This window comes from Terrapene carolina, unplaced genomic scaffold, assembly GCF_002925995.2.
Source record: "Terrapene carolina triunguis isolate 2854851 unplaced genomic scaffold, T_m_triunguis-2.0 Scaffold58, whole genome shotgun sequence".
In the NCBI taxonomy this organism is placed as follows: Eukaryota; Metazoa; Chordata; order Testudines; family Emydidae; genus Terrapene; species Terrapene triunguis.
This window is the reverse complement of record NW_020664409.1, coordinates 73713664-73738095: the sequence shown is the minus strand read 5'-3', so window position 1 is coordinate 73738095 and position 24432 is coordinate 73713664. Positions and strand designations below refer to the sequence as shown.

The 24432-nt window shown below is 42.4% G+C and overlaps 2 protein-coding genes across 2 annotated transcripts in view; one reads left to right on the top strand and one right to left on the bottom strand.

Annotated features, from left to right (window-relative positions):
• CCNE2 (cyclin E2) overlaps positions 1-13536 on the top strand; it is a 17430-nt gene extending 3894 nt beyond the window's left edge. The window contains exons 5-11 of the mRNA XM_024202078.3: positions 925-1060; positions 3466-3612; positions 4612-4707; positions 5963-6097; positions 7159-7270; positions 11701-11855; positions 13243-13536. Of these exons, the coding sequence (XP_024057846.1) occupies positions 925-1060; positions 3466-3612; positions 4612-4707; positions 5963-6097; positions 7159-7270; positions 11701-11855; positions 13243-13344 (883 nt within the window). The 3' untranslated portion in view covers positions 13345-13536. The remainder of the gene's footprint in view (positions 1-924; positions 1061-3465; positions 3613-4611; positions 4708-5962; positions 6098-7158; positions 7271-11700; positions 11856-13242) is intronic.
• A 779-nt stretch (positions 13537-14315) lies between these two features.
• Positions 14316-24432, bottom strand: part of INTS8 (integrator complex subunit 8) — a 74390-nt gene continuing 64273 nt past the window's right edge. Inside the window, exons 23-27 of the mRNA XM_024202068.3 lie at positions 17829-17879; positions 16650-16723; positions 16516-16580; positions 15231-15274; positions 14316-14981 (exon numbers count right to left, since the gene is read on the bottom strand). Coding sequence (XP_024057836.1) covers positions 14865-14981; positions 15231-15274; positions 16516-16580; positions 16650-16723; positions 17829-17879 — 351 coding nt within the window. The 3' untranslated portion in view covers positions 14316-14864. The remainder of the gene's footprint in view (positions 14982-15230; positions 15275-16515; positions 16581-16649; positions 16724-17828; positions 17880-24432) is intronic.

Genomic DNA, 24432 nt, shown 5'->3' with positions numbered 1-24432 from the left:
ACACACACACACACACACACACACACACACACACACACACACACACAAAAACCCAAACCCAAAACACTCCATAATAATGCAGAGTTAAAATGATACAAAAATGAAGGTATAAGCAGCCACTTACTCCAGTGAAAGCTTTCTACTCCCTAGTGTAGAGGTCCCCAAACTGTGGGGCATGCCCCCTAGGGGGCACAGAGGAATGTGGAGGGGCATGGCTGGGGGCCAGCCCCCCGGGGGGCAAGGAAGGAGCACCACTCAGCTCTGTTCCTGGCCCCGTGTGCACCACAGTCCACGGCTGGCCTCTGTCCATGACTCAGCAGGGGGGGTGCAAGGAAAAATTTTTTGGGGACCACTGCCCTAGTGGATTTTTCAAACCTTCAGTGTGAGTAAATGAACTACTTCATTGTTAAAACTGTCTATTTTTTGTTAAGTTATGCTCTTCACAGTATGTTTCCAGTCCCTGGGAAAATGATGTAGGAAGCAGGAAGGGAGAGAAGAATGAATTCTAAACACCAGTAGTTTGGTCTGGCTTGTAGCACTAAATCAGGTCGAAGATTTATTTTTGGGGTGTCTAAGTTGTCTTTTATCTGACTACTTAGGAAGCCAAGTTTTCAAATGGATCAAATCTGAACTGTATGACCAGATGGACAGGCGAAATAAGCAACTGCGCTCCAAGTGGTGACTTGTGTGTGTACTTGACCATTGGGTTAATCAGATATATCTTGGGTTTTGGTGACTGATAGGCTAATTCTGGGATTTCAGAACAAAGTATGCCTGTAGTTGTTTAATTTAAAAATATTTTTTTCTGATTGCATATAAACAGATGAATATCAAAAAATTAACTTAAAATATAACCCACTAAGAAACATTTATATCTCTTTTTTGTAAAGAGATCTCAAAACTTCACATGACTTTATTCCATAGCTGGGGAAATTCCAAAGATGTCTGGCTCAATATTCTGAAGAAGGAGAACAAATATGCTCACTGCAAACATTTTACATCGCTACATTCTAACTTGCAACCACACATGAGATCAATACTCCTGGACTGGCTCTTGGAGGTATATTTTGAGTTACTTTACATTGTGCTATGGCTGTAAAATAGATTGGTGTAAAGACAAAGAGTTTATGTAAAGTGCTAATATCTGTGATCGTGTAGAGTAGACATTAATGACGAACACATTTTGAAACAAAAAAGTTGACAATGCTGACCTCTTAAAATAGAGCAGGGAGTAATGTTCCTTTTTAATGCATCAGTATTGTGGGTAGAATGGGATGAGTGTCTTAAATAAGCTTTTTTTGATGAAAAATGCAGTTCTAGAAACTTTGTAAATTTGACATGAATAGTTTTGACTGTTCACAAAATGGTCAGAGAAGGTGGTGCTGGTGCTCCCCCCTATAACCTTTAGCCCAGTGGTTAAGGCACTCACCTGGGATGTGGGATAACCAGGTTCAAATTCCAGTTCCAGAAGAGAACCTAAATGGAACTTTTTTTTCTATTCACTGGAAATTTGATTGTTATAGCTGAACCAAATCCCCTCTCCTCTCCCACTCCAACCCCCGCCCCCCACAAAAAACAAACATGCAGCCACATTGAAAAATTATCTGCCCATCTCTAGTTGTGGAGGATCATGCTTCAGCATGGTTGTAAACTGAAATGGTTATAGCACAATTATATATGGGACCTTAATCACATCCCCCAAATCTTGGGACTGTCTAATAGCAGAGTAGTTTTGGGGACATGGCTAAGGCCCTGTGTATCATACAGGAAAGATCAATGTTTGTAGCTGTTTCTCCTGATGTTGTTTATATTTAGTATTTCAATCACCACTCCTCTTTAAAATGGATTTGTGCGTAAGTGGGGGTGGGTCAAATTTTGCTCAAAAGATTTCACCAGTTTGCTTGTGCAGTGCCCTAAAGGGGCAATGGCTTACTTGATAACTGTTCAAAACAGTTTGACCCTCTCCACATTGGCAGCCAAACCACATTCAAAACTATTTGAGACTGGATTTGTTTTGGAAATGGTTGGAGAACACAGCTCTTGTATTCGACATCCCTAAAACAAGAGGTATTATAACTCTTGCCAGTAGTGCAAAATTCTTGTCCCTGCTCCACTGGCAGATCTGTGTGAGATTGTGAAACATGGTAAATTTCATGACATCAAATGTGACCGCCAATGCCTTATTTACATTAGAACTCCAACTGTTGCTATCACCAATGGAACTGCACTGGTAAATTTTAGGGGAAAAATTTACAGCCTGACTATCATCAAAGTGATGCAAATCACATGATCTCACCATTTACTCCCAACAAGTTAACTTATTCACCACCTCTGAATTTGGCTCACTGTCTTCTGGAGATGTGGACAGCGCTGGCGGCGGGAGATGCTTTCCTGCTGACAAAGCTACCACCCCTCGTTGGGGGTGGTTTTATTTTGTCGGCAGGAGAGCTCTCTTCTGCCAACGAAGAGTGGCTACACTGCATGCCTTACAGTGACACAGCTTAGGGCACAGCTGTGCCGCTGTAAGCTGCGCAGTGTAGACATAGCTTTGTGTCACTTCCCTCCTGATATGTAATTTAACACCACACTGAGTGTCACTATGAATTTGATACAGATAATGCTATAGGAATTTCATCTATTTGCTTCAGGAAGGATTTGTCCCCTACCTTTTTGTTTAAGGCCTTATCTAGCATAGGATTTAAAGGTATGATGTTAGATATTAGCTAGCTAATATCGCACCTTTTACCCTAGTCTAGACTAAACAGTATTTGATCCAACTGGTAATTTTCCCCCAAAATTAGAATGGGAAACCCACAAACCAGACCATTTCAGGTTTTTGGCCCCTTCTTCTACTATGAATTAGCTAGTGATGTTGATATTTAAATTAAGTACTGACTTTGCACTCAGTTGAAACTAATTGTAGGTGGAAGAGTTCATGCCTCTTGAATTATTGTTTCAGGTGGTTTGAAGTTGTTTGCAGAGAAATTTAGTAATTTTTTTTTTTTAATTAGGCTTCTGTAAAATTTAATGTTAAGGGGGCAACGACTTACTTAATATCTGCCTGAAGTTAAGAGGAGGAATGCAGAATCCTAAATAAGCTTGAGTTTTGGTGGGATTAAAAAAGTTCCCCCTTTTTTTACAATTCATTTAAAGGCAAACAGGCATGAAACTATACATTGATGTTAGTTGTATCTTGTTTCTGTTTTAATTAAAACTAAAACCTTGTGTATCATATTTTTGAAAACTTGCTAGCAGGTTGTGCTTAACCCTGGGTGTTGGACAGATTTCCCCCCCCTCAGCAAACCACAACAAACGAATACATTTGGAAACATGACTATCTTTGTTCACATTAAGGACAAAATTGTGTTTTACCATTAAAACAGATTTACTAACCTATTTATAATTGGGGAAAATGCATCACGCTGTGGAACCGAAAACTGAACTAAGTTTTTTGTTTTGTCTTAGGTATGTGAAGTGTATATGCTTCACAGAGAAACCTTCTACCTAGCTCAAGATTTTTTTGATAGATTCATGTTGACACAAAAGAATATTAATAAAAATATGCTTCAGCTAATAGGAATTACCTCATTATTCATTGCTTCCAAACTTGAGGTAAGTGGCTATATGCATGGTGTTTTTAGGGTTGGAATATCTTAACTGCTTCTTGAATGGAAATTATCAACATAAAAAGAGATTCAGATAACTGTTAACCTGGTATTGTTACCAGTAAGATCTGAGATTAGAGAAATTTTCTTTAACTTTATGCATCTTTTAGCCTTCTGTGTGTAGTCCGTTTCTCTGTTTCCCCTGCATAATCCAAGAGTCCATCAGTTTCCTCTGTGGGCCTTCTACATAGCAGTAGGGGACAAAAACCTTTTAAACAGGGGCTTTTTTTTTTTTTTTCTCAAAACCACAGAAATTGGCAGGTGATCACAGGGACAGGCATAGGATCTGAAACTACTGAACTGTTGAAATAAGCTAGATTTCAAATTGATGTTTCTTTAAACCTGGTTTTAAAAAACAAACTTTTTTTTATACTGGCAAAAGCCCTAGTATAGATGCAGCTATACTGGTAAAAGCACTCTTGCTGGTATAAACTGCATCTACTAAGAAGATTTGTTAATACAGTCTATATACACCAATAGCTATATCTTCAAGGAGTGATATGGTAAATGGTGTTTGAATTAAACAGAGTTGTTTCACGGGGGGTTCTCAGAATTGTCTGAGCAGGTGAAGATCCTAGACTCTGAAGGTGATATAAGCAAGAAATAATTCTGTTCTGGCCAACATTACTCCCCTATCCATAAAATTGGTTCTAATAAAGTCTACGATTGCCTGTGGAATACCTAAGGTCTTCTCTATTAATATTTAATGGTTTTTCACTACTAGTTTCTAGCTCACTTTTTGTGGACGCTTAAAGTATGAAAGGCTTATGCTATTTGTCCTATCATAAGAAATAGCTGAAGTACAGCTGTTTCAACTGAGTTGATAAAATGGTTCTGTGTATAAATCTGAAAAGATTCACAGCTGTCTTCTGCAGTTCGTTTGCATTCTTGCAGGATACAAAAACCCTTCTGGTCTTGATGATTTTTTTATTTATTTATTTAAAAGGAGATATATGCTCCTAAACTACAAGAGTTTGCCTATGTCACAGATGGTGCTTGTAGCGAAGATGATATTATAAGAATGGAGCTCATTGTATTAAAGGTAATGTAACAGTCTTAGTATTTTTATTAACTGGTTGAGTGATAGCCCAGTAGAGCCTTTCATTTTAGCATCTTATGTTTAATGACTGCACTTTTGGTGCCCTTTCCCCATCTGTAGGAAAAAAGAAGTACCTCACTTCTAACTTTCTGAAGAATTGAAGAATTCAATCTCACAGGTTGGCATCCACCCTTAGGGTGGAGGTCTCCATTAAGGGCCCCTCTTTGCCACCTAAGTCCTACTTTTGTTTTCTGCAAAGAAAGAGTGGGCCCCCAAGAACTGTATGTAATGGAAGGTGGCTTTTACCACCCCCAATAGGCCTGGCTGGAGGATGGCAGGCTGGGAGTGGAGAGGAACTATTGAAATAGCCCATACAAATAGCCTAAAAGACTGTGTATTAGAACCTGTTGGAAGATTTTGTTGAAACAATTTTTCATCAAAATCTAATTGTTCTGCACTACCATGTCACCTTTTTGATGAAATTCTGCCAGACTCAGCAGCACACCTGGCAGGCTGACCGGTAACCTGGAGTCCTGACCTATGGTTCCTCAGCAGCCAGCCAGGTGGACTGCCCTGCAGTTGGGGCTTCCAGGGTCCCTGGCTTTGGGTCATCTGCCAGGTGGAATGCCTCCATGCCAAGGTTCCCAGAAGAGTTGGGTAGAAAATGGTAATCTTGTTCTGCTAAGAATTTTGACATTTTTGGTATTTATCCCAAGTCAGACCAAAACCAAACCTAGAAATCCTCCAAAATTAAATTATCTGTGCTAGGCTGCAGCTACTATAGCTCCAGTTCCAAGGCCATGGCACATCTTGGGAATATATGTTTTGCCTCCCTGCTCTTATGTGCATGTCCTGCAAGAGGACCACTTGCTCAGTATTTGTGAGGCATCTTTTGGAGAAGGGGGGGGGGGGGAAAGGGTGGGAAAGATATTCTGGCTGTTGAAATCCAGGCTTGTTCCAACTCTATTTCTAAAAGTCAGAAGTTTATTTCCAGAGCATGTGTACTTGAAATCGTAGGGGATCCTGCATGTGATTCAGGCATGTAGGTGCATGATAAAAGGTCTGGCTGACCTAAGTGGAGATGAAAATGGGGAAAGGAGACTGGGTAAGATTGTGGGGGTAGAGAACTTGATGGGGGGGCGGTGTTTTTTTTGTTTTGTTTTTTTAAATTGTATATGGGGGGGGGATGGAAAGAGGTGCTATGCACTTTATTAGAAAATTATATATATATTTATCTCATGGTTTTTAATATCTGTAGGCTTTAAAATGGGAACTGTGCCCAGTGACAATCATCTCCTGGCTCAATCTTTATCTCCAAGTGGATGCTTTGAAAGATGTTCCAAAAGTGTTGCTACCTCAGTATTCTCAGGAAAAATTCATTCAAATAGCACAGGTAGGTAGTTGTTTCAGTCAGTGCACACTACTTAACATGCCACTATTGGTGACCTAGGCAGAAGTGTATGCTATAAAATAAGATTTATAAAAATATCTTGCCTAGTGTTTAAAGAAACAAGGCAGAGTTTTATATGATAATATCTAAGTGGTTCCCTGAAGGTTGGTGACTATTTTTAATTAACAAATAAAAAGTGCAATAAGGTCACTTGGTGTAATGCCAACGATCTAAGCCTCTAGGAGGAAAAATGCCCAACAGCGCACACTTCTATCTTCTTCTCTCCCCCTCCTTGCTAAGCTTTTGTTAGTAGGGTTCCAGTGTCCATAGGATGGTTTTATAGCCTAGTTATGGAAGTGGGGCCAGCACTCATTAGGGAAACCATGCTATAACTGTTAGCAACAGCTGTCTCAGTACACTTGCTGGTAAGTTTTGATCCCAGGGTGGACAGGACTAGAGTATTACACAAGGTAGTGCTTGATGGGTGGCAAAGGATTTAAAGGTGTGAATGGATGTTTGTGTTAAGTTGCTTTACATATACATTTAAAAAAAAAACCTTTTAAATAAGGTACGTCCTCTATTTAGAAGAGAGAGAAGGAACTGAGTTTCGTATGAAAAAACACTTGGAGCACTAAACCAATCTCTGTGCACATTTTTATCAGCCGTATAAGAAGCATAAGGGTAACTAGATGGGCATATGAACCAAGAACTCTTCCCCCTCCCCCCTTAATCTATACAGTCTTGAAACTGAAATAATTGAATCATTATGGACACTTTCCATGTTCATGCTGGGTCACTGAGATGGCTGTCAGGTGTGAGGAGGCCAATCCCTAAAACAAAACACCAATCTGGAGCTGTAGATTCTGTACAATCAAAAATTTAGAACAGAGTAACAAACCAGTTTACTGAAGGGTCCCTTAGACTTAAGTTCTAATATTTTTGTGTGTGGAGGAAATAAATGGTGCCTGTACACTGTATCTCTTTTTGTGGTTTAGTCCTATGATGTGCCTGGGACTCTCCCTCTTATAAAAGAAACTTTGTAACCATTACTATTGTTTTCACAGCTTTTAGACCTATGTATTCTAGATGTCAGTTCTCTGGACTTCCAGTATAGGACACTGGCTGCTGCTGCACTCTGCCACTATACCTCAGCTGAGGTAGTCAAAAAAGCTTCAGGTAAGGTGGTCTATTACTATGACGGCTCTTAAAAAGGCTAAGTGCTTTCAATTCATTCCTGTATCATCACCTTAAATGCTTGGAGCACTGTGTAAAACTTTCTAAAAATTGAACCTGAGGTCATTTAAAATTACCTTATAGATTCATAGATTCATAGATTCTAGGACTGGAAGGGACCTCGAGAGGTCATCGAGTCCAGTCCCCTGCCCGCATGGCAGGACCAAATACTGTCTAGACCATCCCTGATAGACATTTATCTAACCTACTCTTAAATATCTCCAGAGATGGAGATTCCACAACCTCCCTAGGCAATTTATTCCAGTGTTTAACCACCCTGACAGTTAGGAACTTTTTCCTAATGTCCAACCTAGACCTCCCTTGCTGCAGTTTAAGCCCATTGCTTCTTGTTCTATCCTCAGAGGCTAAGGTGAACAAGTTTTCTCCCTCCTCCTTATGACACCCTTTTAGATACCTGAAAACTGCTATCATGTCCCCTCTCAGTCTTCTCTTTTCCAAACTAAACAAACCCAATTCTTTCAGCCTTGCTTCATAGGTCATGTTCTCAAGACCTTTAATCATTCTTGTTGCTCTTCTCTGGACCCTTTCCAATTTCTCCACATCTTTCTTGAAATGCGGTGCCCAGAACTGGACACAATACTCCAGCTGAGGCCTAACCAGAGCAGAGTAGAGCGGAAGAATGACTTCTCGTGTCTTGCTCACAACACACCTGTTAATACATCCCAGAATCACGTTTGCTTTTTTTGCAACAGCATCACACTGTTGACTCATATTTAGCTTGTGGTCCACTATAACCCCTAGATCCCTTTCTGCCGTACTCCTTCCTAGACAGTCTCTTCCCATTCTGTATGTGTGAAACTGATTTTTTCTTCCTAAGTGGAGCACTTTGCATTTGTCTTTGTTAAACTTCATCCTGTTTAACTCAGACCATTTCTCCAATTTGTCCAGATCATTTTGAATTATGACCCTGTCCTCCAAAGCAGTTGCAATCCCTCCCAGTTTGGTATCATCCGCAAACTTAATAATCGTGCTTTCTATACCAATATCTAAGTCGTTAATGAAGATATTGAACAGAGCCGGTCCCAAAACAGACCCCTGCGGAACCCCACTCGTTATGCCTTTCCAGCAGGATTGGGAACCATTAATAACAACTCTCTGAGTACGATTATCCAGCCAGTTATGCACCCACCTTATAGTAGCCCCATCTAAATTGTATTTGCCTAGTTTGTCGATAAGAATATCATGCGAGACCGTATCAAATGCCTTACTAAAGTCTAGGTATACCACATCCACAGCTTCTCCCTTATCCACAAGACTCGTTATCCTATCGAAGAAAGCTATCAGATTGGTTTGACATGATTTGTTCTTTACAAATCCATGCTGGCTGTTCCCTATCACCTTACCACCTTCCAAGTGTTTGCAGATGATTTCCTTAATTACTTGCTCCATTATCTTCCCTGGCACAGAAGTTAAACTAACTGGTCTGTAGTTTCCTGGGTTGTTTTTATTTCCCTTTTTATAGATGGGCACTATATTTGCCCTTTTCCAGTCTTCTGGAATCTCTCCCGTCTCCCATGATTTTCCAAAGATAATAGCTAGAGGCTCAGATATCTCCTCTATTAGCTCCTTGAGTATTCTAGGATGCATTTCATCAGGCCCTGGTGACTTGCAGGCATCTAACTTTTCTAAGTGATTTTTAACTTGTTCTTTTTTTATTTTATCTGCTAAACCTACCCCCTTCCCATTAGCATTCACTAGGATAGGCATTCCTTCAGACTTCTCGGTGAAGACCGAAACAAAGAAGTCATTAAGCATCTCTGCCATTTCCAAGTTTCCTGTTACTGTTTCTCCCTCTTCACTAAGCAGTGGGCCTACCCTGTCTTTGGTCTTCCTCTTGCTTCTAATGTATTGATAAAAAGTCTTCTTGTTCCCCTTTATTCCCTTAGCTAGTTTGAGCTCATTTTGTGCCTTTGCCTTTCTAATCTTGCCCCTGCATTCCTGTGTTGTTTGCCTATATTCATCCTTTGTAATCTGTCCTAGTTTCCATTTTTTATATGACTCCTTTTTATTTTTTAGATCATGCAAGATCTCGTGGTTAAGCCAAGGTGGTCTTTTGCCACATTTTCTATCTTTCCTAACCAGCGGAATAGCTTGCTTTTGGGCCCTTAATAGTGTCCCTTTGAAAAAACTGCCAGCTCTCCTCAGTTGTTTTTCCCCTCAGTCTTGATTCCCATGGGACCTTACCTATCAGCTCTCTGAGCTTACCAAAATCCGCCTTCCTGAAATCCATTGTCTCTATTTTGCTGTTCTCCCTTCTACCCTTCCTTAGAATTGCAAACTCTATGATTTCATGATCACTTTCACCCAAGCTGCCTTCTACTTTCAAATTCTCAACGAGTTCCTCCCTATTTGTTAAAATCAAGTCTAGAACAGCTTCACCCCTAGTAGCTTTTTCAACCTTCTGAAATAAAAAGTTGTCTGCAATGCAGTCCAAGAATTTGTTGGATAGTCTGTGCCCCGCTGTGTTATTTTCCCAACATATATCCGGATAGTTGAAGTCCCCCATCACCACCAAATCTTGGGCTTTGGATGATTTTGTTAGTTGTTTAAAAAAAGCCTCATCCACCTCTTCCACCTGGTTAGGTGGCCTGTAGTAGACTCCTAGCATGACATCACCCTTGTTTTTTACCCCTTTTAGCCTAACCCAGAGACTCTCAACACTTCCGTCTCCTATGTCCATCTCTACCTTGCTTTTAACAGCATGCTTTTTACTTAATTTTTTCCCCCCTCAACTTGATCAATTTAAAATAGATTCAGTTTTGGATCCATTTTATTTTTCAGATTCCTCATTCACTTGCACCCCATGCTATGTTAGGGTCACAACCACTGGAAGCACAAAATTGTTGTGCCTCTGAGGTGAAGTATCTGGAAATATAACAGGATATTTTGTTGCTCCTGGTCTGCTGCTGCTTCTGTAGCTGCTGCTCTGTAAACTAAAAATTCAACAGCAATCACTATTAGTTTATGATCTGGCTCCAGTAGCCTGTATCTAGTTCTTCCTGGGGAAGGTGATTTGTTTATAACCAGTCATTCTTGACTGACAACAGCAGTCCAGGATAAAAACTTTGGTGGTGATTCCTATCAACCTGTCCTCTTGAAGCAAAGGATTCTGAAGTGGAGTGGCTGGACATAGTAGAAATAGGTTGATATGAAAGGACAAACAGTAATTTTAGGTAATGCTAAAAAGTTGGGGAGTTTTGGTGACTTAACCTTACATGAGCATGTTTTGTGGGAGTCAACACAAATAAAACCCACATGATGGTATGCCTTTGTCAATAATAGGATTCATCTTTATGCAAGGGATAACTTGAAAAATGTAGCAAGATTATTTTGATACAGTGATGTCTGATTACTCCTATCCCTGTGCATGAGACTAATACAGTGATATTGATAAAGGAAAAGTGAATCAGAAGCTGCAGCACTGATGCATCTGAATATTTGGGTCCCAATTTGTTACTGTTGTAGACTGTTGGCTACCACAGATGTTTCTTCCCCCCTAAAATCAGATTTTTCCTGTCAGGCCAGCTGTAAAGTAAATGATAAAAATAAGAGTTTATAATTGGTAGATGTTCTAGGCCAGGAACTCACCTTATTTTCTGCTGTGAGACCCTGGTTATTCCCCACAGTAGCTTAATCTAACTTTGTTAGAGGTGCCAACCTACCCCTTTATATAAGGTACCAAACATTGGCAAATATTGAGAAAAGTGGAATACTACAGGACTGCCTTACTCTTCATCATATTTTTTTACTGGATTTTAATTACTTTCCCATTTTCTGCTACCCCTCTAATAAAAGAGCATGAAACTGATTGGATCTTGTACCTTCCCAGTGATGCTCTTCTATAAAGACCTACACAGAGCAGTGGCTCTTAGCATGTCCAGGGTTGCTGATTCCACATCTAGTCTATTACTGAAGGCCAGTGGAAAAAGTTTGAGCCTTATGGGAGGGGGGATGTTTAGGAGTGCGATTATTGTTCATAAGCTAAACAAGGCAACATGTCATAGCTGCTTTAATACACATTCTTACGGCTTTTTGATAGCCATTAACTATGGTTTGGGCCTTGAGTAAAACTAAATGTTTATCTTAATTCACTGGGATTATATGACAAAACTTGGTCTGCTAAGTGATAGTGCAGGCTGAAAACAAGTCATTCTAGGTAGCTTTTGTTTTTTTAATCTAATTTTAAATATGCAGCCAACACTATATCAATAAAGATATGCACAAAGCACAGGAAAGTGGAAACAAACTAATTTAGCCTCTCATTTACCATGTTAGAATGCTGGGTAGGGGATGGATACACAACTAGGTTTAGCTGCACAATGCCTAAAGCTGATATTTTATTTTCTCCTTAGGTTTAGATTGGAACAGCATTTCAGAATGTGTAGCATGGATGGATCCTTTTGTTAGGGTGGCAAGAAAAGCCCCTGTGAAATTGAAGAGTTTTAAGAAGGTTGCAGTGGAAGACAGACATAATATCCAAACCCACACAAACTACTTGGACATGCTGGTATGGCCTTACTTGGTGTTTTTTGTCTGTATATCAAACACTGATTTGTATGATGCCTAAGCTTAAAACGGGTGGGAGAACAGTATAGTTCCTAAGGCTCTGTCCACATATTTATTGGTCTAGCTCAGTGGTTTTCAACCTTTTTTCATTTGCAGACCCTTAAATTTCAAATGGATGAATTGGCCCCCTTTGAAAAATCTTAGTTAGTGGACTGCTAGGGGTCTGTAGACCACAGGTTGAAAACCACTCGTTCTAGCTGACTAGAGGCAAGTACCATGGGTGGGTGGGTGGGTGTGTGTGTGTGTGTGAGAGAGAGATTCACTCTCCCACCACCTCCCCTTCTCCCCCCATCAAACCTTGCTTGTATCACTGTAACATAGGGAAAACATGCAGGTCATCTGTAATATACCTGGAAGATAAACAGCCAGTTACTCCACATCTATATATGTAGCAAAGGCTGTCAAGTGCTGGGGGAAGGATGACAGGCCAGGCTGTTTACACAAACATGGTGAAGAGTATGTCTGCCCCTGCAAAAGGATGCTGAACTAGCAGCAGGAAGACCACCCTAAGCTCCTGGGAGGAGCAAAATAGCTAGGGCTCATGACTGTATCTCCCACCTGGCTATAATGTGGCACATTTCATTAAGATCTGCTGTATGGACAGGGCCTATACTACCTTGTCACACTCCCGCAGGCAGAGTTGCTAAGAATGTTATCTGTGGAACAGCATTGATTACTTTTTTCAAAAGTACTGTTGACAGTAGGGCCAGGTGTTTACATGTCATCTTACCCTTGACCCCGACCGGCCTATCAATGGGACATCTGGCACAGCTAAGATTGCACTTTTACTGGTATAGTTTATTTCACTAATGAAGGTGTGTGCATGTGAGTGAAATTTACTATACTGCTACAATATGCAACTTAACCAAGTCTAGTATTCTAGTAAAATGGTCCTAGCACCGACATAGCCAGATTAAAGCACTGATGTGCTTTGCCAACCACTTAAGGACATGGTGATGGTATAAGTCCATGTTTGCAGAAGGAAACTACTCCCATAATTGTAATCCCATTTTACTTGTACCTGAAGTTGTAAAAGAGTAGACACTGGTCATTGTATTCAAATTGTCAAAGTCTCTCAATGTAGGTTGAGGTGCTCAAGCACTTGAAATACCTAAATTTATCTTCAATTCCCTCTCCTTTCTAATCCCATATTAAGAAGGTAAGGACTAAAAGACTACTATATTTAAATATCCCAGATATTTCCTTAAGATAGTAACTGTAGTACCTCACTGGAAGACAGAACCTTGAACTAAGCACAAACCCTTATACAATGAAGATGTGAAATCCACTTTAACTTTTTTTTGTTTTTGTTTTTCCAATTTACATAGGATGAAGTAAATTGTGGAGTAGCTCTAACAGCACCAGGACAGTTATCTCCAGGGTGTATAGGAGGAATAATAACACCCCCCAAAAGCACAGAGAAAAAGTGAAAGTATGGAAACCACTGACAAGACATATGCAATGAACACTCTTTGGTAGAAACTCCAAAGCAGGACACTGCTTCAGTACAGAGCTACCCTAAAGCAGAGACTCAATCTAATCCTTGAACACTTACTGCTACACAGGATGTTGTGAGGCAGAAAAAGACATGTCAAACTGAATAATGGATAGCTTGGCCTTGTGCAGACTTCAGACTTGTTACACAACACCCATCCCTCCCTAGGTTATGCAGGGGGTTAGACTAGATCATTTGGTCCCTTCTGCTTTTAATCTCTACTATAGTAGGAATATTAATTTAACCAGTCTTTAAATTATGAATTTTTTCCATTATGGATTTTGAGAACTTGTTTTAAAACAACATCTTGTTGGATAGCAGGAGAAACAAAGCTATGTATTGCGCCTTAAAGCAACAGTGTGTACAAATTCCCTAATACTATAGTGACTATTTTCTTGGTATGGTCACCTTTTAAATCTGAGTTCAACCAAAACAAAAGCAGCCCACAAACTGATGTCACCTGTCACCATGCCACTTATTCCTAGTTTGTGTGTGGTACTTGCAATATCTAAAGTTGAAGGCCATGTCTGAGTTGGAAATTTAATCTGACTGCATTTAGCAGCTTTGCCTATCTACCTTGATGTTGGTGCAAGGGGGATGAACTTCTAAGGCCAAAATAGCATCTTTAGAGGGGTAGGGCTAGATTAAATCCTCCATCTAGACAAGGCCTAAGTAAAGTGACAGATTGCTTTGGGGGGAGGGCTGCTGAAGAGGTGCTAACCTGAACTTGTTTTAAGTGCTAAGTTTAACCTCAGGTAAAAGTAACAATTTGCTGCTGAAGTAATTTAACTGGAAAAGTAATCGAAGAGAAAATATTCTACTACATATTAAGATCTAGACATGGCCCCTTTTAAATGTAGAGCTCTTAACAAGAGTACACCTTGACTGCAAGAAGTCTACAGCCACTCAAAGTGGAAGCAGTATTTTAATACCCCATACTGTGCAGGTATCAATGTTTAAAACAGCATTAACCACCACTCTATTCACTACCTCTGCTCCTGCCATGAGGAGCTGCTCCAGCATCTTTTTGAACAATGGAGGAATTACATGCTTCAGTAAGGTAGAGTATAAACATTTTATAGAACTTAAAGCAAGACTCTTGCTGGCAATGTCTGAGCTGTGCTTATTCTGAGCACACACCATCACAATTAATAGCCTCTAATGTACATATTCTTAGTAAACTGTATTAAACTCAGCATTCTCTACTAGTTTAACTTAGCTGAAGCTTGAACTCATTGCTTCAAATTGATTTTTTTTTTAAAAGAAGCATTACTTGAGTGAGTATTCCAGATCTTCTGTACAATTTTGTAAGATAATGGTTTTGTAATATTTCATCTATTTTAAAAAACCACACAATATGCTTGTAAATATGTATTGTATAAAAATTTCAAATACTCAACACAACTTAAATAAAGTGAAATATTTTCCACTCTACACCAGCATTTATAGGAATGTTTAAAAGTAAAGTTTTGCCATTGCTTGAAGAAATTTCTTTTTTCGTCTCTGTGCAGCAAGTTGCAATACTTCCTCTGGATTGCTAGCATTCAGCTCTGTCTGGCCAATAGCTTTAATCTTAAAGTACAAAAAACAAGACTTTCTAGTACAAGTGAACAATAAGGTTTAGTTACAAGACAGTTTCTGCCTTAGTCTAAAGAGAGAGCAAGTATATTTCACTTTATAAAGTGAATACTTATTCCAGAGTTCACATCAACAGTCACCTTCATAGTTACAGCTGGGCTGTGGAAGACTGAACAAAACTGTAAGATGTAATTCAAAGCTAACAAATCCCTAGCACCAAACCCCTCCCTTTCTTTAACTTACTGCTATTTGTCTCTTGTCTGTCTCTCCTCTTTTATGATGGAGATCTGAACAAGAGTCAAGGAAAGTATTCATGTGTAATATAGCAACACTACAAATGAGCTGTGATCTAAAATGCAAGACATTTGCATAGTATTTTCTGAGCAATAACTGCTCTGTTAATGGCTGAGCAAGTCATAGAATTGGACACTAAAAATTACTTTTCTACCCAAGTTCAAGTCAGGTCAAAAGCTCTATACATGCTGTGCCAGCAAGTAGTAGTATAGATGCTCCTCCTTTCAACCCCAGCAGACCTAGACAACCTGCCCAAGGCAATATGATGACTACTCCTGGGGGGGGACTTTGCTTCCCTGTTTTCTGCAGTCATGCAAAGGGGAAGCCATGTGGGGGGCAAACATGGGTGCAGTTTTTTGGCAGGATTGCCCCCTCCAAACAGGTGAAGTATGGGGGGCACACAGCATTACATGCCCCTGTCTCTCTCCCTCCACCCCCATTTCTGCAAGCACAGAGCTGCCCAACTGAAGGAGGCTGCATTTGGGCTCCACTGACACTGTAGCTGACCACCACCACATGGGTTCTAAGGCCAGTCATGTTTCCATTGTGTGTGCTGGGAGCCTTCCTGTTCTCTGTGCAACAGAGTGCCCACAGTCAGGCTGGGTAAGGGGGGAGTGAGAGGAAGGGGATGGAGAAGAAAAGGGAATAGGGGAAGTAGGAGCCCAGCCTGCAGCATCCTCTCAGCAGCAACTCGGCCTCTGCTGTTAAGCAGGCCCATCAAACCCTCACCCTGATAAACCCTACCCCTGTACACCCAGACACCCCCCCCTCCCAAACCTGGATCCCCTGCACCCAGAAACCCCCCCCCATTAAATCCTTGTGCATCTGGACTGCCCCCCACAGAAACCCCTCACCCGGTACAGAGGGGGCAGGCCCATCCCTTGCACTGTGTCAGGGTCAGGTGCAGCCTTACTGCAGAGTCCCTGTAACCAGGGGAGCTGGGGGCTTCAGGGTGATCTCCCATCTCAATGCAGCCAGGGGCCTATGCTCCCCACTGCCATGCTGGAGCCATATTTATTTATTGACAAAACTTGCAGAATTTTGCAAAATTTTAAAATATTGTGTGCTCAAGTTTTAGGCCCAGAATTGCCTTAGGAGTAACCTATTTACATCTACGTGTTCTAGCACAAAACTTAACAGCAACTCAACTGTCAATACACTTAAGCTTTGTGTTGGTTTTTCAACATGACCCCACAAGCTGCTTTTTCTTTAACTATTTCTAATGAAAGGATACATGTCAAGTATTCCAAAATGGTAACATCCCAGATGTAGTCATAGTAAGAATCCATAGCATCATGGCTGAAAGAGAATATCAATTAATTCATGGAATACATACAGAATTTTAGTTTTAAACATAAATATGTTTACCTGTTTTGTTCCTGGAGTGCCTTAAATGCTGTTTTATAGTCTATTTCTCTGAGGAACTGACATAAAATTGCTACCTGTAGGGAGAAAGACTGTAACTTATTTCCTTAAAGCTTGTCTCTTTTCATGCTGAAATACTGGACAAATGTTTCTCCACTATGTGGGAAATTTAATAATTACATCTAGTTTTCATAGTAAATGGCTTCTCAGTAGTCTAAACTTAGTGTTTGCAGAATGAATCAAAATATCAGAGACAAGGACAGTAAATTAAGCTTTATGAAAGTAGCTTTGCTCCAATTAAGGGCATAATACAGCCTTTCAAGCCAGAGTAATACCAGCAGACTGCAGAGGTGACAGTACACCATGCAGGAGGGAAAAGGTCAGTCAGACCTGCTAACAACTCTCTATTTTTAGTCTTCTATTCCACCCCACCAGGATAATAGCTTGGTGTAGCTCCAAGAGATATACTGATTAGGTGCAGATTAAAAAAAAAATGCTTGCAAGTCATGAACTCTTCTGGGAAGGGTAAAAGGAACTCATGGGGGGAGAAGGGGGAAGAGGAGGAGACAGAGGGTGACATGCCATCGGTCTTTGCAGAGTTGGTTAATCCTAACTTACTTTTCCAGAGGGTGGGTTCATTCTAGCTGACAGGTTTTTTTTCTTTCAGCAAGAAGGATCCAGATACTTTTGGGTGCAGCCCTGTTAGAATTCCTGCTCAGCCCACTGATCTCTAGACTAGGCTAGACTGCCCTGTGTGGTTATTAGGTTGAGCAGAGTCTGATTCCAGCCCTGGCAAGGATGTACCCCCATAATACAAATCCCATTGCATTCCCCAGCTGCTAGACTGGGCATTAAATCGGAAGGGGGCGGGGGGGGGAGGGGGAAGAGAAAAGATTGCAAGGAAATGAATATTTTAAGATTAAAAACATGAGAAGCTCAACTAATGTACTGACTAAGTGAGTTCAGATCTAAAATTTCATTGGCTGGTTCTGATGCATTATCACAATATTTTGATTAGTTTCCCAACTCTGCCAGGGAATGTTTACATAAACAAAACTTTTACATTTTTAAAACCAGATTTATTTTGTTAATTTTTTTCTTTTAAAGAGAGAGTTTGGACTTAAAATGGACTGTTTTTTAAAAAGAGTCCTTATTTAAACTGGCACCTGAATACACGCTTACCTGGGTGTGGCAGTTGAGCAAAGAACAGCACTTAATCATTCTTTTTATCACCTATAGAGCACAAATAAACAAGACAATTACAACAGCTTCCAAAATGCTGATGCTTATATTAAGCACATTGCTAGCAACTTATCTGACCCAGTAAACAAACGGTAAATAATTGTACAGACATTCTTTTCTTTAAAGATAAATTGAAGAAGAGGATATTTACCTGTATCTGGAGGTTCTTCAAGATGTGTGGTACCTATTTGGATTCCAAATGCAGGTGTGCACGCACCAGAATGTTTCATAGCAGTGTCTACTACCCTGCATGTGTCGTGAGTCACCTCGTTCTCCCATCTGAGGTTATACAGTAAAAGATCTTTTATCCGGCACTTCACGAACTGGCAAACTCTATAAACTGGCATTTCTGATCTGCATTGAAAGTCCAGTTTATAGTGCGGTTGGTGCGGGTCCAGCAGGGGGCTCGGCGCTCACCTCTGGCGGCTCCCCGTCCCTGCTGCTCCTGGCGGAGGCACAGCCAGGCAGCTCTGCTAGCAGGCACACAGCCTCCGTCTGCAGGCGCCGCCCCCTGCAGCTCCTATTGGCTGCAGTTCCCAGCCAATGGACTTGGGGCCATGGAGTCATCACTCAGGGAGGGGGGATGGAGGCAGCGTGCCTGCTTGCAGAAATGCCTGGCTGCGCCTCAACCAGGAGCAGCAGCAGGGACGGGGAGCCACCAGAGGTGAGGGCCCCCCCATCCAGCACCCCGGGCCCCCTCCCATGCCCCAACAAGCTCCCTCCTGGACCCAAACTGATTCCCAGAGCCCTGCAGCCCCTCCTATGCCCGTGCCCTGCACCCCTTCCCCCTGCACTCCAAACCCCTCCCTCTGAGTTAACTGGAATTTTTAATTTACCAGCACCCCCCGTTCTCCCAGAATGACAGTTAAAAATTTTTTTTTTTACTGTAATAGGCTGTGTGAGTCAATGCCTCTCCAGTAACCCTCTTACCAGAGTATTCCAGTCAAGAGCAGAGGGGATGGAGTGCAGATATTGGAATCCAAATAGGGACCCACACATCTCAAAGAACCTCCAGTTACAGATAAGTAACCACCACCTCTTCTTTGAGCGATGGTCCCTATATAGATTCCAAATGTGGATGAGTAGCAAGCAGTGATGTGGTCAAAAGTGTTGGCTGTAATACAGGTTGGCCTGCTGCTGCATCTGCTACTGCCCTGTGGGCGATGGCGTCATATGAGATGAAGGAATGTACAGGGTACCATGTTGCCAGACGACATCAATGAGGCAGGACGACATAGCTGCTTGAGCCCAGATAGAGTGCACCATGATGACATCAGGTGGCCTCATGTTGCTGAACGTGTAGCTTTCACAGATGCACCCGGAGACCCATTTAGAAATGCGTTGCAAGGAGAGGACGTGGCCCTTGCATCGTTCGACAATCACTACAAAGAGAGTTGTGATGAGGCATGGAAGTCACGGGTTCATTATAGATAGAATGCCAGCGCACAGCGGACGTCAAGGGAGTCTATTGGCAATGGAGACATGAGGTTTGGGGTAGAAAACTGGGAGGTGCGTACACTGATTGATGTGGAACTCAGACACCACCTTAGGGTGTAAACCCAAGGACACTGTCTTTGTGGAATATGGTGTATGGGGGCTCAGGTATCATGGCCGCTTGTTCACTGACCCATCTAGCTGAGGTAATGACCACTAAGATTACTTTCAGGGAGAGATGTGAAAATGAGGATCTTGCCATGGGTTCGAAGGGTGCTTTCGTGAGAGCGGTGAGAATGAAATTAAAGGTCCCATGAGAACGTGGGATTTTTGACTGGGGGGAAGGTGTGGAGCAGGCCCCTTAGGAAGCAGACTATGGTAGGGTGTGTGAATACAGAAGTGCCAAACATTAGGGGGGAGGATAAACCACTGTTGTGATGCTGTCGGAGAGTAATTGGATGTGCTTGGTTTGGATGAGGAGGAGGAGGAGGAATGTCACACAGGTTGCCCTCAATTTCAGGATACTGATGTGCATATCCTGGCCTCTTAAGGCATCCACATGCCCTGTGCCGTATAACAACCCAGGTGAGCTCTCCCACCTGCTAGGGAGGCATCTGTTGTGATCGTGGCTCATGGTGTGGGAGGGCGAAGGGGGCACCTATCAGGACCTCGGAAGGGTTGGTTCACCAGTGAAGGATGCCAACACCTGCCACAGGATCAAGACTTTGTTGTCTAGCTGGTCTGTGATTGGTTGGTAGATGGAGAGGAGCCAGAGTTGCAAGCAACGCATGTGGAGGCAGGTGTGCAGTGTCACTGAGGTACATGCCGTCATGTGGACAAGAAGGGGAGAGAACGGTGGACAGTGGTCTGGAGCTTGCAGCAGGGGTCCGTGATTAGGGTTGTGAAGCAATTCGTCGGAAGGAAGGCACATGCAGCAGCAGAGTCCAGCCATACTCCAATGAAGGCAATGGTCTGGATAAGTACGAGGACCAATTTCGTCTCGCTGACACAAATGCCAAGAGAGGTGAGGCGAGCATGGAGGGTGTGGATGGCAAAGAGGAAGGTTTAGCAGCAGCGCGAGACAAGGAGCCAGTTGTCCACGTTAGGGAAGACTGAGTACCCTAGATGGCGCGTGTGCGCGGCTATGATGGCGAAGACTCGTGGAGCTATCCCTATGTCAAAAGTCAGGACCCTGAATGGATAGAGGCCAGGTCCAACTCTGAATCAGAGAAACTTTTGATGGGCCAGGTGAATATTGATTTAGAAATAGGCATCTTTCATGTCGAGAGCTGAGAACCAGACTCTGCGGGGAAGGGATGGGATAAACTGACACATGGAATTTGGGCTTTCAAATAAAGGTGTTGAGTACTCTGATGTCCAGAACAGGGTGATGCCCTCTGCCCTTCTTCTGGATGAAGAAGTCAGGGGAGTAGAACCCTAGTCCCCTGTAGGGAGGTGGGATCAGTTACATGGCGCCTTTGGGGAGAAGAGCATCAGCTTCTTGCTGGAAGGTGCTCTGATGGGAGGGATCTCTGGGGGACATCTGGGGTAAGGGCTGGCAGTGTGGAAATGCCAGGAATTCTATGGTGTATCCATTGTGGATGACCTCCAATACCCAACTGTCTGTGTTGATCTTGCCCCAATTGCAGGCAAATAGAACAAGGCAGCCCCCAAAGATGACAACATGGGGTGCTGCAGGAGAGGGTGGTGGTTCTCTATATGCATATCAAAACTGGTGCTTGGCCAGCTGCTGAGGTGGGCTGAGGAGGTGGTTGTGGCGGAGGTGGAGTAGCATGGTCTCTGGGATCGCTGTAGGTGACATAGTGCCTCCCTCTGACTATGATAATACGGTGGATAGGGGGCCTGTATGGTGGTTGTTGCTGCTGTCTGCCTTTGGGAGCTGGAGTATAGATGCCCAGAGACCAGAGCGTGGTGCAGGAGGCCTTGAGGGAGTACAAGGACTTGTCAGTCTCTTCTCTGAACAGCTTTTGGGCATCAAAGGGCAGGTCCTTTACAGTGGTCTGGACCTATTTGGGGAGCCCAGAGGATTGCACCCAGGATTGCACCACTGCTCGAGTAGCAAGTGAGCAGGAAGCCATGTAAGCTGTGTCCATGGCGGACTGAAGACCCACCTTGGCCACCAGGTGGCCCTCATCAAGAAGCGCCCAAGAGTCCAGGTGCTGCAGGCAGCAGGCACACCAGTGCTGGGATCGGAGATGGCGCTTGCACCAGCAGGTTCTGTTTGTGCTTCTCCTTATGCTCCATCCGGGGAAGCTTGGAAGCTGGGGAACCCTCGGGAATTCCGACTCCGGCCATGTGGTGGTAAGAGGGGCCTATTATAACCTCGGACGGGAGCATGAGGCGATGCATGATGTGTGCAGGTCAACGGCCACTGCTATGAAATCGTCTGTCTCCGGCGCATGGCACACACGTACATCCACGTTTGGAATCTACATAGGGACCATCACTTGAAGAACTAGTATTTTCCAGCAAGACACATTTACCTGCCATACCTTGATTATTTGTTTTACAAAAAGACTCCTTGAGTCCTTATAGAATGAAATTCCTGGCCCAGGAATAAGTTATACCTTAGAAGGTACACAGACCTAATCTCCAGTGGAGAGCAGGGGGACGATAGCCTTTAAACATTTATTATGGTCCAGCCATTATCACCTCTCTTTACCTGCCTTCTCCCTCTATAACTAAAATTAACTACTTGGTTATGATCCCAAAACTCATGAACCCAGCTGCTTCCAGAGCTCCTTATCAGAAGGGGGTGGGGACTATTCTTTTACCTCCAAGGGGTCATGGCAAAGTTCTGATCTCCTACTGTCAACAGCAACTGACACATGGTCCCCAACCACTCCCTAACATACTGCCCACAAACATTACAATGGTTTTCAGATGAACGAGAGAGAAATAGAGGAAGACCAGATCTAAGTCATATACAGTGATTTAATTTCACAAGAACATTCCATGACAGTGACTGAAGACTAAAGATCCTTCTCCATAACAAGAATATCTGCCAAATTCTGATGAAACAATTACTGGCTCATCTTCTAAAGCAGTGTTTCTCAACCTTTTTTATACCAGGGAACGGCTTGCTGCCTTCCTAAACTGCATGAGGGAGATCTCAGGGACCAGAACCAGTCCACAGACTGTTGTTGAGAAACACTGTTTTAGAGTACACCAGGGAAGCCAGGGTGGATAAAAATTGATTTTTTTTATATTAAGTAAAAACATATATATATATATATATATATATAAATATAAATATAAATATAAATATAAATCAGATTTTATTTGTAGTTTAATTAAATTTATTTTAAAAATTGAATTTATTAGTGAAAACGATGCTGAAGCCTAAACTTCGTATAAGCTATTAAAATATTATTTAAAAATATGCTGCATTAATATTTTGAATGAGTTAAAGGGTGTAGCTTTTTAATTACAGCGGAATCGTGAGGAACACCATATTTTACTTTTGAGATGAACTCCAGCTTTATAAATAGGGCCCTACCAAATTCATGGCCATGAAAAACACTTCACAGACTGGGAAATCTGGTCCTGTGTGCTTTTACCCTATACTATACAGATTTCACAGGGGAGACCAGTGTGTCTCAAATTGGGGGTCCTGACCCAAAAGGGAGTTGCAGAGGGGTCAGAAGGTTATTTTAGGGGGGGTTGTGGTATTGTCATCCTTACTTCTGCGCTGCCTTCAGAGCTGGACAGCCAGACAGTGACGGCTGTTGACTGAGGGCCCAGCTCTGCAGACAGCAGCACAGAAGTGATGGTGGCAATACCATATCATGCCATCTTTACTTCTGTGCTGCTGCTGCTGCTGGCGGTGGCTCTGCCTTCAGAACTAGGCTCCTGGCCAGCAGCCACCACTCTCCAGCTGCCCAGTTCTGAAGGCAGCGCCGTCACCAGCAGCGCAGAAGCTAGCAGTACCACACACACCCCTACAATAACCTTGCAATCCCCTCCTCCCCCCAAAACTTCTTTTTAGGTCAGGACCCCTACAATTACAACATTGTGACATTTCAGATTTAAATAGCTGAAATCATGACATTTACAATTTTAAAAATCCTCTGACCATGAAATTGACCAAAATGGACCATGAATTTGGTAGGGCCTTATTTATAAATATGTCATAATGTCATGTACTGCATTAAGTATATTATTTTCAGTCTTTACAATGAATAAAAACCCAGATGGGAGAGGGTGAGATTTAATTCTAAAAATATGAAGGACAGGGGGAGAGGGGCAGATTTTCAAGAGCATTTATGCAACTAAAAATATAAATACACACCCAGTGGAATTTTCGAGAGTGCTGAAACAGTTTAAGCACCCAAGCTGTTTAGACACTTTTGAAAATTCCATTTGGTGGGTATCTTAAGCATCTGAATATTTTTGAAAATCTGCCCTATGGTGACCAGAAAGTCAGTCAGTCAATCCACTAACTACAATTACAGATATAATTTTGTCATAGTGGTCACAGATATCTTGAATTTGAATGAAATCTTGGAAATGGCTGTAAAAACAGATTTTATTAGGCCCCTAAACTGACTGGTGGTGTGATCTGGAGCACGAGGTCACAGCACCACTCAGCTTTGGCCCATCCACCCCTCTGGAGATGGAGGGGCGTGGCAACTCCATGTGATTGGTCACGATGTGTAGAGTAGGGAGCCAGGCCCACCCCTGCAGGCCAGGAGCTGCCATTATGGTGTCAGAGCACCCCCACTATACTCTTATATATGTTGATGTAGTGAAATAAAGTTACTTACCTTGTGCAGTAACTGTAGTTCTTTGGAGGTGTCCCCCCCATTGGTGCTCCACTTCAGGTGTGCATGTGCCTCTTGAGCCCTTGATAGCAGTGTCTGTTTGGCCCGTGCATGCACTCTATGCAACCTCATGCTGCGCTTCGAGGGCTACACAGGGCTGTGCGGGCAAATTGCCCTGTCCCTTCTCTATCCAAACGACCAAAAAGAACAGTCCGAAGCAGAAGGGAAGGAGGGTGGGTAGTGGAGCACCCATAGGGACAAACATCTTGAAGAACAAGAGTTACTGCACAAGGCGAGTAATCTTTTCTTCTTCTTCTTCAAGTAGT